We start from the raw sequence: 13,200 nt of genomic DNA on the forward strand, positions 1-13,200 counted from the left end.
GAAACATAAGTAAGTGCAGCGCTGATCGACTGGAGAAAGTATACGGAGACCTTGCCACCCTCGTTGCTCGCATGGAGTTCAGCATATTCTTTTGAGCTGTACACTGGTCTAGAAAAATTGCAAACCTAAAATGGACGAGAAAAGTGAGACTAGTGCTGCTTCCAGCTGGCGAAGCACTTGGGACGACGAAGTGGAGGGGGCATATCGATCTCGCACACCACCAAATCATCCGCCGCAGGTTTTCTCGTTTATGCAGCAACAAGGGGGGTTGTCGGGATTGTCACCGGATTCGCTCGAGCCCGACGGCAATATGACGGACCAGAACATTGCGATTGAAACCAATTCTGCGTCGGTCCCTGCAGATCAGGAGCGCCAGATTCTACTTCTCATGTTGCTGGCACAAGTCTGTGCCCTTCACGACCCTACTCCGCGAACATTCACTGTCCACGTACTAGAACTTTTTGAAAGGGGAATTCTAGATCGCCAATCGATTCACTTTTTGTTTGATCTCGGGTTGGTCCCTTCGTCTTCCCCGTCCAGGTTTTTGTCGTCCAATGCGAATATACATGGTGATCCATTGGCAGATCAAGGAGAAGAAGAATCCAGTAAACAGACTGCCATAGCGCTTTCAACAAAACCATTCTATCGTCAAAGATCACTCGAAGCATCGGCAATTCGGTCTTCGCTCGAACACGAGGAACGGCAGAGAGTTACGACAAACTCCGCGACCAAGTCGGACCCGTATGTAGCAGCAACAACCCTGCCGTGGTCTGCGGAGCATCACCCTCTATCTTTGTCACGGTATAAACGGGAATTTGATGAAGTAGGACTACTGTCATCTGGATCATTTGGACAGGTATTTCGAGCGACGAATAAAATGGATGGGTTCAACTACGCAGTAAAACGAGTTCCATTCAACGCCACTGGCTTTTCCAGTGATTCAGTACAGCAGGTTGTCCGAGAGGTACATTGTCTTGCTGTGTGCGATCACCCTAATGTGGTCCGATATTATACAAGCTGGCTGGAGCCGAGTTGGATGACTGGGAGTGGAACATCGAACGCAATATCTGATCTGAATAATCATCCGCGCCTTCTTGCGGATATTGAGAGTGCCTTTTCGGGCGACAATCCACAAAGGCTATCGGACACGTTACAAGCGTACTTTCAGGATCCCGTTTTTAGCGATCGTCCGCGGCGGAGATTCTCACTGGATGGTTCAAACGCTGGAGATACAGAGGAATTTAGTTTGTGGACCATTGACCAGACTCAGGACGACTCGGTCATCGGTATGAAATGGCATCGACGAAGTTTACGTCATCCCTCTAATTCAAATCAGCTTTCACAAAAGTCAGGTAGAGCACGAAAAGGAAAAAAAGCCGCGGGGCCAAGCTACCAATACCAAATATGTTTGTATATTCAAATGCAATTGTGCCACCCTGCAACACTGGCCGACTGGATTCGTGAGCGCAATCGAAAGCTTCACGACGAACATGCTGGAAACCGTCTTGTTTTTGCCGCCGATATTTTTTCTCAGCTTTGCGACGGTTTGGCGCATGTGCATTCGAAAGGGATTGTTCATCGCGATTTAAAGCCTGCAAACGTTTTTGCCAGCCAAGACGAAAAGGTGCAGTTCAAGATTGGGGATTTTGGACTTAGCAAGATGATTGAGTCGTTACAAACAAACAAGGGCGCGAACCAAGGGAAGGGATGGAAAGCATCACAACCGCTACACTTGTTACTCAAGCATGGAGAGGCAGCTTTTTTGTATGATTCTCAGATAGAAAGAACTTGTGGGAACGACACATGGCGCGACCCGTTAACAGCGGGAGTTGGCACAGCATCGTATGCTGCCCCTGAGCAAGTTTCCTCTGGGTCTTATGGGAAGGAAGCAGATATTTTCAGTCTAGGATTGATTTGATTGGAGCTTTTGTGCTGCTTTTCAACCGAGCATGAAAGAATTCAAACTTTTCACGACTGTCGGTACCAGCGAAGTCTTCCCCTCGACCTTGAACAGTATTCGTTGGTGTCCGACGTTATTCTGAAATGTACCGAGCCCGACCCAAGACGGCGACCTACTGCAGCGGAACTTTGTAGCTTCAATATAAACCCTGAGACCGCAGAAAATAGTCGAAATCCAAACGACGTGGAAGCGCTACTTAGGAGGCAATTGTCGCAGAGAGACGCTGAAATCGAGAAATACAAAACTTCTATCGAAGAGCGAGATCATGCTATTGCCAGCCTCCGTCTGGAAATTGAGGCGTTAAAAAGAAAGGCTCCGTTCACATTCCGAGCAGGACCCTTTGACAAGGCTCATTCTGATTTTGTAGGGGTTTCCAAATCATTTTCATCGCAAAGCAGCAGTAGTGATGAGGGTTTGTAAGCACAGGATAGGTGCATCTCGCGCACAAAAGAAACTGCACAGTAAGAGCTCACTCACTCTATGATTTTAGAAATTCAACTATCAGCTTTTTCTGCCTCAAACTGACGAAAGAGACGTTTAAACTCTTCCAAAGTAATCTGTCCATCCTCGTCTACATCGACGAATTTGAGTAGAGCACGAATCTCGTCCAAAGGAAAGTCGGGATCCATGCGGTGCATTAATCGTCGCACCTCATCGAGATTTAAAGACCCTGAGCGGTCGATGTCTGCGTCATGAAAAGCAGCAACAATATCCTCATCGTTAAATCCTCTCTTATTTCCAAGAGAATACGCCTTCACCGCTTTTTTGAACAGCCGTTTACGACACATGTTTCGCAGAGATGATGCCATTTCCGGCGACGACTCCACAACTGCCAAAAAGTCTTCGCCCTTCATCTCATGCAATCGACACGCCTCTGACGAGCACGTCACAGTGGAACTAAAAATCAAAGTAGAAATTAGACGCTGACAATCGAACAGTACTTGGTGATGGGAAAAAGCACTTACGATCGAGTTCTTTGAAACAATAGAGAGGACTCCCCGAACGAGTCACCACCAACGTATTTATGGACAATGTTTTGGCCATGAGAAACCTCAAACTCTCCCCCGTCATGGTCATCTACGCGAAACATGGAAGTACCGAAATCCCCTTCTTTGTACACAACCTCGCCTTTCTTGTATGTACGAACTCGGACGTTCTTTTGAAGCCGCAAAAGGTTCTTGGCATACATTAGACTTCGAGCACGCCATTTCAAACGTAGTTCGTTCTTGGCGGCTGCACTGGCGCCAATATAGCGATCGAATTCTTCTCGCTTTATTTCAATTACATCAACTGGGGTTGCGCATTTTGCGGACGTAAACCTACTGTTTTCAGTATCCAAAAGGCTTCCTTCCCCGAAGAAGTCTCCACTGCGAAGGATTGCAACAAGTTGCCCTTTTCTTGTTTGTATCTCAACTTTTCCCGAGCTCAAAAAGTACATTGCATCCCCACGGTCACCGGCATGAAAAACGAAGTGACCACGAGGAAAGTGTTTTTGGTTGAGACCAGAAAAAAGTTTGTTAAATTGGGACAGGGATATGGTAGCGTTGACGGAGGCGTCGATTCCGTCGTCGCTGTTACTGTTTTGAGTTGCGATGAAGTCCCGTGTGTCGCTGGGAGAGACAATCGAACCAGTGCGTTCAGCAGTCACACGAGCTAAGGCATCGGATGTCACAAAGCCTTTCCCTTCTGCATCGAAGACGTCGAAAGCGCGTTTCAGAATGTGTGCTGAACTATCGTCCTTCAAGGAGAGTTTTGTTTTGACCTTCGCTTCGGAAAGTCGAACATCGGAGTGTCCCTGACTGACAAGCACAGCAAACATGCCGGCCTCCAATTTATATCGGAGATCCTTGAACCGGGAAAGCTTTTTATCAGAGTCCAGGATTTTCTCTTTCAAAGCCGTCTCTCCCCTTACCCAGGGGTGCTGCAACATTTCATAGGCGGTAATTCTCTTAGCCGGATCTCTTTCCATCAGTCTCAAAATAAGATCCCCAGCGGATTCAGACAGATGACCAACAAGCTCTCGAGAAAAGGGGGGTTCAGGGTTTTGCCGGATATGATCGGCGATCTCGTCATCTGTACTTACGCCTTTGACATCAAAGGGATGAACACCGGTGAGCATGATATAAAGAATCACGCCAACGCTCCACATATCCATCTGAAAACGATAAAGCAGAGGTTGTGAGAATGAAATTTGAGCACACACATAGGTATAGATGAGACCGGTAGCAACGTACGGCTGAATCGGCGACTGAACGCTCTTCGAACCTTTCGGGTGGCCAGTATGCCGTAGTTCCAGTAGACGATGCGCTTTTCAAAGCCAAAGCCGACTGATCGCGAGCTACTGACGGCTCTTCATCGTCGGCATTATCTTGTTGAACCACTGCGCAGCCAAAATCAATCATCTTGATCGTTCCGTCCATTCTGTTCTTCGTTGATAGCAACAAATTCTCAGGTTTAAGATCGGCATGAACCACACCGACTCCATGAAGGAAAGCCAATGCGCTGGCCACCTCGTACATCAATCTTGCAGCATCTGCCTCGCTATATGCACCATAATGAATCAGGTGCTCGAACATTTCTCCTCCAGTGACTAGGTCCAAGATTAGATAGTAAAAGTTATGGTCTTCGTACATATCTCGGAGTCCTGATATATTGGGATGCCCTCCGTTGTCAAAAATTCGTAAAAGGGCGTCTGTTTCAGTTTTGAAGGCCGAGGAATTGGTATATCTGCGAGATATCTTCTTGAGAGCAACCTTTGGGGAGATACGTGAGACCGTTGAGAGTAGCATTCACGAGTGAAGGCAATCCCCACGTGTTGTGTGCTTCTCGCTTCCTTACCTTTTCACCCGTTGCCGCTAAACGAGCAGGATGGACCGAACCATAAGCACCTTCTCCCATGACTGTCTTCCAGTCTACCCTGTACTTCTCGTTGAGATCTCGACCTCTGATAGACCGCATTCGATGCAGCATAACGTTCCGTGGTTGAGTGTTCGCCCTTCGAGGCTCACATTGCGAAGGATAAGGGCGCCACGGCATTGTATTCCGGCTGCCATCAGGCCTCTCATCCGAGCGTTCTAATGGCGACACATTCCAAATCATGAATCCGGTAGCAGCAATCGCCATTGAAAGTGTAGCCAAATCAACCATTGATGAAAATGATTCGGTCCCATCCGTTTTTGTCCGCTCTGTCGCGAAAGCCGGGACCCCGATTCTTTTCCAAGCATCTTGTTTTCTCTTAAGTATTCGGGTAGATAAGGAGGTACATTGATGACACCGTAATGCTAATCGTAGTGTCGAACGAGAGGTACTCATTCTCCGGTCTACTTCGCAGTTTGACGAGTACTTGATACTATGAGAAGTGCCATTGGTGTTGGAACAAGACACGGAAATATTCCGCGCAAAGATGAAAAAAAAACAGTCCCGATTTCATTTCGCTGAAAAAAGTTCGTTGTTGCATCTGTGTCGTATTGATGTCCAATTCAAGAAAATGAAATTTTATTTCAAGCCTACCATACTTTCTAGAATGAGAAAAAGCCGAATTCTACCCGTAGTCGTAGAAGAGTCTAAGAACAGTGGCTACACCAACATCTCCACCAACAGTGAAGGAATATCCTGTGGCCTATGGACTATGGAGGATACCGATCTTGACTCCAAATATCCCAATTACTTCCAGACATTATTTACATCCGCAGGAATCGTTACTACGATCTCGTGATCCGTTTCCAGAAGCCCGTTTTTCAAAAACACTTGGCAGCCCAGTCTAGATGTTTCGCATGGCTCGAACGCGAGATCTAACATGTCGAGTTCCGCCTCGCAAGGCGGTGGCAAAACAGTGAATGTTTTTTCATCCAAGTATACGTGACAAGTACAGCAGCTCATTTGGCCACCGCATGTTCCTTCCATGTACTCGCCAAGAAGTTCCTCGCCTGCTGCGCTTTTAGCGACATCCAGAACCGACTGTCCCTGTCTCCACTTTAATTGAAAGGTAGTTGAATGGTGGGGAATAGTAAACGTTACCAACTTGGACGGTCGTATTTTCGCACTCCGCTTGCGATTTCGATCTGCTTCGACCGCTTCCGACAACGCCATTAGTCCCGCTTTACCAAAGGCTTCGACTTGTGAAAGTTTCATTTCCTTGCCGTACACGGATTGCAAGGCCTTCAGAATTCCGTCATGCAATTGTGAATCGATGCGGTGGGTTTCTGCCAGGTAAGTGCTTATTTCGTGATCAGGTCCTTCCTCTTTCGATGTTGACAAAAATCTACTTAATTTTCGACTGCATCCGATAGACTGAACCCAACCATTGGTGGCGCCATTGGCTTGTTGGATTTGTACTAACTGTAAACTATTCCGAAACGAGATCAACCCCTCGAGTGTCGGCAAAAGTCGGATTCCTGCGCGAGTAAGTGAAGAAAAACGAGTCAAAATCATGCTATGTTCCATTCAGGACTAAACGGAATTTACATGAACATGGCAAAAAGGAAGATCAACCCAAAACCTTGCCCTCTCGACGCAAGATAGTCGTGGTTCTTGGCCGTTTTCACGGTTGGATCTGCTCGAGAAAAGAAAAAGGCGAGGCTTTTCTGTTTGTGTACGTCGTCTCCCATGCTGGATGCGAACCAACCAGCTCTCGATTGTGAAATATTGATTTTTAATTGGCCTCAAAAGCTCATTGTAATTGAAGTTCCAGTAGTATTTTTATCGCAAAGGACATTCATTCCTGAAGCAGAAAATCGCTGCTCTCCGCTCGTTTACGACAGCAGCTTTCCGGGATGTAAAATTTCATGAATTGCGCCTGTATACAGCAAACCGGGTCCCCCAAGAGTGCTTCCGGGAAAATACAAACAAATCGCGAAGGGCTATCGACATTCGTACCTTCGAGGACGATCTGTCAAGGTACAGTCAAGCAGTACAGAAAATCATCCTTAGCAGATCTTCTGTCTACATTTCTTGGAACCATGGCAAAGACTGAAGAAGAGCTTGACTCCGGTCCCGACGAAGGGAGTCTTCTCGTCCTTCCTCCCGACGATAAAAAGTCCTCGCTAGCAAAGACCCAAATGATGAGTCAACGAACGATGAAGTGGACACAAACCAAGACGCCGGCGACCTCGGTTGGGAAAGCTCTCATGGAGCAAACGCAAGGATACAACAAGGCTATCAAAGGCATTCATGTTTCCAAGATCACTTCACGGGGAAAGTTTCGCTCGCGCATTTTGACCGTTAGTCACGATCGCTTCGCCTTGTTTTGCACCCATCAATCTATAAAAGGTGGATCGGGATTTCTTTCAACGATGGCTCGGAAGCTGCCTGTACCATTCATAACTCGTAAGGGTGTTCGAGGTTTCACCCAGCCCGAGGCATTGCGAGACAAGTACGTCCGCTACATCGATATCGCAGACATTGATTCGGTTCAAGTGGGTGTTGTAGGAACTCAGAAATTAGAAGCCGCCAGGGAACACAATCGCCTGAAAGGAAAAGATTCCAGGGTGGATATCCATCGAAACGAGATTGTTACAATTGTCCACCATGGCCACGATTCCTTGGATGTGCTCATTACCAAGAAAGATGAGCGTGTCGAACTGGTTAATTGTATTCAGAAGATGCGCAAGGCATACTTCGAAGCACAAAGGAATGTGAGCAATGAGGCTCTTCTGCTGCGCTACATTTGGTATGACGTAGATGTGAATCGGGACGGACAAATCGGTGAGACAGAATTCAACAAAATTCTAAACCGCATCAATTTTTCAGTCAAGAATCCAGGCAAGGTCTTTAGGGAACACATCAAGTCCAAATTGAAAAGCCGAAAACAAGATGGCCTTTCGTACCCCGAGGTGATGGAACTTCTCCAGAAGCTCAAGAAGCAAAAGAACACGTCGATGGCAAACTTAATCTGGGATGAGGTTTTTGGCATAGAGGCTGATAAAGTATCGGCGGGTCAGTTTCTCTCTAAGTTCATCCACGCTAAACAGGGACAACACAATGCATCGATCGCGAACGCCATTGAGGTTATTTCTTCTTTGAATCAAATGGAAATCAATCATCAATTTGGTGAACCCTTACTTGTTATGCCAGACGATGAGCTGAGTCGTGCTCGTTTCGAATTATATCTGTTCGATGTTATGAATAGTGCATGTGATCCTTGGAAGCTTCAGATGATCGGCGACGTGACCCTAGATCAACCCATGTCAAAGTATTGGATCAACACCAGTCACAACACGTACTTGACAGGGGACCAACTGCAGAGTACCAGTTCTGTTGAAATGTATATGCGATCACTCAGGCGTGGCTGCAAATGCCTCGAGCTAGACTGCTGGGATGGGGAGAAGTCTGACTCAGGGGATTACCTGCCGATTGTCTTTCACGGGCATACATTGACATCTAAGATCCTTTTTATCGACATTATTCGAGGAGTTCGGAGCTACATGGCCTTTCACAAGTTCACCTATCCTGTAATTTTGTCGCTCGAAAATCACTGCTCTCATCCTTTCCAGCTGGCGATCGCCAAAATTCTCGAAGATGTCCTCGGCGACTACCTATATGTTCCAGCGGTTGACGTTTCGCAACATCCATTGCCATCTCCGGAGTCATTGCGAGGTAGGGTTGTTATAAAGGGCAAGCGGCCGCCTGAACCTGACGATAATGCCGAAGAATTGGCGGAACCAGTCGACGATGAAGAAGACCCCTATGATCCGAAGGCGATACCGGTGGCCGGAAAAGCTGACACCAAGATTTCCAAACATGCCAAAATTGTTAAGGAGCTTGCTCGATTGACCCTCTTCCATGGAACTAAGTTTAAAGCTTTCGAGCAATCCATTACCGAACCGTTTTCTCATATGCATTCCATTGGTGAGGCCAAAATCGGAAAAATTCTGAGCAAGAATCCTGCAAACACAGATCTTTGGCGTCAGTACAATGTAAATCACATGACGCGCACTTATCCGTCAGGGACGCGGGTCGACTCTTCCAATTATAATCCTCTTTTGGCGTGGTCGGTGGGTTCGCAACTTGTGGCACTGAACTTTCAGACGAGTGACACACCTTTGCTTTTGAACGATGGACGTTTTCGTGAAAACAAACACTCTGGATACGTCCTCAAGCCACCGAGCGTCCTGGGAATTGCATCAGAGACCTTGATCCGTACCAAAAAGGTCGCAACAGAGAAGGCTTGTACCGGAGGAAGTCGATGCTTTCGAGAAAAAAGCGGAGGTTTCGGAACAAGTCGTTCGTGGAGCCGATGGCGAAGTGTTCATAGCTGAATCTTCCAACTGTCGCTTGACTATACCAATTTCGCAGCAGCGCTCCCGAATTATCCCAGAAGACAATTTTCGAAAGAGAGTTCTTCCTCTGTGTGTCAGGGTCCGTGTATTATCAGGCAGCTGCTTGCCCAAACCAAGAGGAGCCAAAGCAGGGGAAGCGATCGATCCCTACGTGATTGTAACGATGCACGATGTTCTAAGGAATGAAGATGGTAAAGCCACATATGTGTATAGCTCTCATTCGACAGCTTCCGTAAACGATAACGGATTTTGCCCAGTGTGGAACGATAAAAAGACGAAGGACTTTATCGTTAACACCCCGGAAGTCGCGATGGTACACTTTTCTTTGCGCGAGAGCGACGTTGGGTTGGACGAGAAGGTAGGAGACGCAACAATTCCGATCAACATGCTGCGACCAGGCTACAGATCAATCCAGCTTCTAGACTCCAATAACACGAGAACGGGACCGTTTGGTTTTGCAACTCTATTGGTCCAGATTCATATGACAGACATGTAAGAGTGCCTTCCAGCTAAAGTATAGTGTTTTGTCTGTTTCACATACTGCGCAGCGATATTTAGGCGTAGCTATTCTTCAATGTACCATCTCTGAGGGAAGGCTGCGAAAAAGTCTTTTCATTGCTTTGGAGCCATCGTCGGCAGCACACGACCTCGGGGTGTCGCCATCACCATCTTCTTGATCCGGACGAGCTCCATGTTGTAACAACAGGCGACAAATTTCGACGTGCCCGGCAATCACTGCAGCTTGCAGGACCGAAATGCCGTCTTGGTCAGTGGCGTTGACGTTGGCTCCATGTTCCAGCAACGCTTGCAGACAATCCAAAGATCCCTTATCAGCTGCCAAATGTAACGCCGTTTCCCCAGATGCGTCCGCGTGCGTCACATCCACACCATCATTCAAAAGGCATTCAAGTAATGTTTTATCATTCTCACTTGCTGCTTGCAGGAACTTCGTTTCTGGGGTCGATAAATTGCTGGTCTCTTCATGCCCCCCATTATCTACTGCCGGACGGCTAACAGCGTGCGCAAAACTATTTCCTAGCAAGTCTTCATCGACCTCTCCTTCCACTTCGTCGCGAGACTCAATCTCTTCGACAACGGCAATGTACCGCGCGGCGGCTTCTTCTGTTTTCATCCCTTGAACCTTGAGCCAGGCACTTATCTTGGCGTGTTCTGAGATACTGTTCCACGACGAACACGTTAGTTTCGCCGGCGCGTCTCCCATTGTCGTTTGCTTGAACAAGGCGTACAGGAGAAGCCGGTCACCGTTACTTAGTCGAGAGGATGCGAAGGTTTTGACGCGAGAAGCCGCTTTTTCGAATCCTTCAACGACTTTGGCGTTTACATTTTCTTTCTGAAAGTGAACGCCTCGCCGATTCTTATCGCCGGCTCTGTCCGGAGATTGTTCGCGACTCTTCTCTAGTTTTGTTGGCGTCAATTCGTTGTCGTTGGAAAAGTCTTTCTCATTTCCGTTTTTCTTATGACAGCGACTGGCTCGGTATTGCTGGATCCAAGCAGCCCCCAGGACGACCGAAACGGCAAATACCAACGAAGCCCATCCGCCCCCATGGTTTCTCGTCGAGCCAAGGCTTCTACTATTCATGATGAATCGTACAAGTTGCCGGATTGGCGTGAACTGTAGTGAAGGAAATCAAAGAGGTTTTTCTACAGGGAATATTATTTCTCGGACGGCGTTGCTCAAAGTACGAGATGGATAAATCCTCATCTACCTAAACCATCGTGCTGACACTGAATGTCCTTCGATAGATGAAATGCAAAGGGTCCATATGGAGATGCCGCTTTTACAAACTTTGTGAGACCTACGGTAAAAGAAAGGCTGGGGTTAATTTCTTTCAAAGGGGGGGGGGGGGGGGGGGGGCTACATATTGTTCTCGCTCCACCATGAGCCTTTACTGTTGACGCGCGTACGCTCTATCAAGCTCCTGCTGGGTAGAGATATGGAGGTGAGAGATTCGGGGGAGACTCATACAGATCGTAGAGCCTTCAATAAATCCTATTTGATTAAAATCCTAGCTAGCTTGATCCGGCCTATCCATAGAGTCGCAAAGTGTTTTCGAAACAGGCTTCGGTGACTTGTGAGAGCGGCACGTGTCTAATGCCTGCAATGATCTCGGCAACTTGGATGATATGGCAAGGTTCTTGTCTGCTTTTGACGGTCAATCCACTTTCGAACTTCTTTTCCGACTTCCCTTCAAAATGAGTTTTTATGTATTGATATCCAGGGTGCGTTTTCCGTACTTCACAGTAGGGGCAATCGGTTTCTAAAAGAATGCGGTCTAAACGCAAGTGCTGGGCAACTTGCAGGTTATCATCGGTTCGCAAACTGCAACCGTTCAGCCCAATATAGAGACCAAGGTCCTCAATAAAGTCATTTGCGAGTTCGAGGGTATCGTCGAAAGAATGAACTACACCACCCGCCTTCCAGCAGTCCCGATGGGTCTGCAGAACATCATAAAGATCCTTTCCAACGTTACGATTGTGTAGAAATAGAGGAAGAGCTGTTTTGGAAGCCAATATGGTTAGTTGTTGAACGAGATACTTGTGCTGTACATCCTTTGGGCAAAATTCGAGTCGATCGTAATCCAACCCAATTTCGCCAATGGCGACAACTGTTCCATCTTTTATACCGTCCTCGGCGATTTCCAACAATTCTTGAAGCAAATCGCCCGACGATGCTTCAGAGTCTTCAAAAACTTGTTGACAGCGTGTGGGATGGACGCCGACGGTGCAGGTGAAGTCAATGCTAGGATAAAGGTCGCGCCAAGCACGTGCTTGTACGACGGCGCTCCTTGATTCTTCCACTGTACCAGCTGTGAGAATAATTCGGCGGACTCCCACTCGTGACGCACGTTCCAGTATTTGCTCTAGATCTGGTTCGTGCCGAAATTTACCGCGATACGTGCCCTTGGTAAAGCGCTCTTCCAAGAGGTTGGCACCGATATCTACGAATCGATGTTGTGATTGGCTCTTGGTACCGGCGTCAGAACACATGTTGGTGTTCATTATTTTGATAGCTACAAGTGAGCGTTGGAAACGGGACTGCTTCGAAAAGACTCCAAAAGAATGTGAGACAGTTTTCCTAGCGCTGGAAGTTAAAAAGAACAATGTTGCCTTCGAAACAGCATTCCTCATTGTCCGCAAGAGGCCGATCCTTTGCTTACCAGCGTTTGGCGTTACGATTTGAGGCTTTTGAAAATCCATTTGACTGCATGTCGGTCTTTTGGTGTGTTAGGGCTCTCACTCATAGGTTTTGAAAAGAGGAAGAAGGCCTATCCGGGCGACGCCTAGCCCGCAATTCCCCTATCCGGGCCAAATCCGAGTTTTTCTAAGTAATATTTTTTGAGCGCGAAGTACCTCTTAAGTAACACAACCATTTAGCATTTTTTCCTTTATATTTGTCTATGATCGTGTAGAGTATATTCCTCATGCATTGGCATCAGTAGCTGTTGGTGGTAAAAATCAATGCCTCCCATCCATTTGTTGCCTTTAAAGCAGTTTGCTTGGAACACTTGCTACCAACTCCTACGTGGTACAATCGCACAAAGTTACAAGTACACCAAGAGAATAAACCACCATGAGGCTAGCAGTCAGTGAAATCTTTCCTTCGTATAATGCTCTCCAGACTGCATGGTTTTCCCACAACCAAGTACTTGAGAAAAACTACAGAATTTTGGAAAACAAATCTGGAAAGTGCTTTCGAGCCAATTGCATTTCAGCGCCTGAAAGGAACTGGAAACAGAACGAAACAATTTGTCAGTGCCACATCAATGCAAGACCTGTGAAAAATAGCGACGGTTGCCTCACTGGAGAGTGGAAAATCTGCTCTTTTCATGGTGTGCACACTTGCTCAGATTATGAGTCCACACGAAAACGCAATTATAAGTGTTCGGTCCTCAATGCGGTTTCTCCGTCATTAAGTGGATATGTTCCAAACCGGAAGAAGCG

General features: G+C 47.1%; 7 protein-coding genes across 7 annotated transcripts; 2 read left to right on the forward strand and 5 right to left on the reverse strand.

Annotated features, from left to right (window-relative positions):
* Positions 1-799: 799 nt before the first annotated feature.
* PHATRDRAFT_bd152 (predicted protein) lies at positions 800-1,918 on the forward strand (the record flags this gene model as incomplete). The annotated part of the gene is made up of 3 exons (XM_002176181.2): positions 800-1,031; positions 1,368-1,671; positions 1,786-1,918. Coding segments are annotated over 3 exons (669 nt in total), but the record flags the coding sequence as incomplete, so codon positions are not given.
* Positions 1,919-2,481: 563 nt separating this feature from the next.
* Positions 2,482-2,676, reverse strand: PHATRDRAFT_bd249 (predicted protein; the record flags this gene model as incomplete). The annotated part of the gene is made up of 1 exon (XM_002176184.1): positions 2,482-2,676. A coding segment is annotated over one exon (195 nt), but the record flags the coding sequence as incomplete, so codon positions are not given.
* Positions 2,677-3,869: 1,193 nt separating this feature from the next.
* On the reverse strand, positions 3,870-4,749 carry PHATRDRAFT_bd137 (predicted protein; the record flags this gene model as incomplete). Its single annotated transcript, XM_002176185.1, has 2 exons — positions 3,870-4,196; positions 4,342-4,749. Coding segments are annotated over 2 exons (735 nt in total), but the record flags the coding sequence as incomplete, so codon positions are not given.
* Positions 4,750-5,623: 874 nt separating this feature from the next.
* On the reverse strand, positions 5,624-6,567 carry PHATRDRAFT_bd1610 (predicted protein; the record flags this gene model as incomplete). The annotated part of the gene is made up of 2 exons (XM_002176186.1): positions 5,624-6,354; positions 6,459-6,567. 2 exons carry the CDS (start codon positions 6,565-6,567, stop codon positions 5,624-5,626), a joined length of 840 nt encoding a protein of 279 aa, XP_002176222.1.
* Positions 6,568-6,812: 245 nt separating this feature from the next.
* On the forward strand, positions 6,813-9,773 carry PHATRDRAFT_bd1611 (predicted protein). Its single transcript, XM_002176182.1, has 2 exons — positions 6,813-9,108; positions 9,254-9,773. Exons 1-2 carry the CDS (start codon positions 6,919-6,921, stop codon positions 9,731-9,733), a joined length of 2,670 nt encoding a protein of 889 aa, XP_002176218.1. The 5' UTR covers positions 6,813-6,918; the 3' UTR covers positions 9,734-9,773.
* A 140-nt stretch (positions 9,774-9,913) lies between these two features.
* Positions 9,914-10,183, reverse strand: PHATRDRAFT_bd252 (predicted protein; the record flags this gene model as incomplete). The annotated part of the gene is made up of 1 exon (XM_002176187.1): positions 9,914-10,183. A coding segment is annotated over one exon (270 nt), but the record flags the coding sequence as incomplete, so codon positions are not given.
* Positions 10,184-11,283: 1,100 nt separating this feature from the next.
* PHATRDRAFT_bd392 (predicted protein) lies at positions 11,284-12,246 on the reverse strand (the record flags this gene model as incomplete). The annotated part of the gene is made up of 1 exon (XM_002176188.1): positions 11,284-12,246. One exon carries the CDS (start codon positions 12,244-12,246, stop codon positions 11,284-11,286), a length of 963 nt encoding a protein of 320 aa, XP_002176224.1.
* Positions 12,247-13,200: the final 954 nt, after the last annotated feature.

This window comes from Phaeodactylum tricornutum, genomic scaffold (assembly GCF_000150955.2).
Source record: "Phaeodactylum tricornutum CCAP 1055/1 PHATR_bd_18x34 genomic scaffold, whole genome shotgun sequence".
Taxonomy (NCBI): domain Eukaryota; phylum Bacillariophyta; class Bacillariophyceae; order Surirellales; family Neidiaceae; genus Phaeodactylum; species Phaeodactylum tricornutum.

Excerpts from the sequence above, each read along its gene's own strand:
- PHATRDRAFT_bd1611 (XM_002176182.1), top strand. The coding sequence starts at position 6,919 with ATGGCAAAGACTGAAGAAGAGCTTGACTCCGGTCCCGACGAAGGGAGT. Across the intron at positions 9,109-9,253 it reads CCTTGATCCGTACCAAAAAG|CAGCGCTCCCGAATTATCCC; the intron begins GTCGCAACAGAG and ends CCAATTTCGCAG.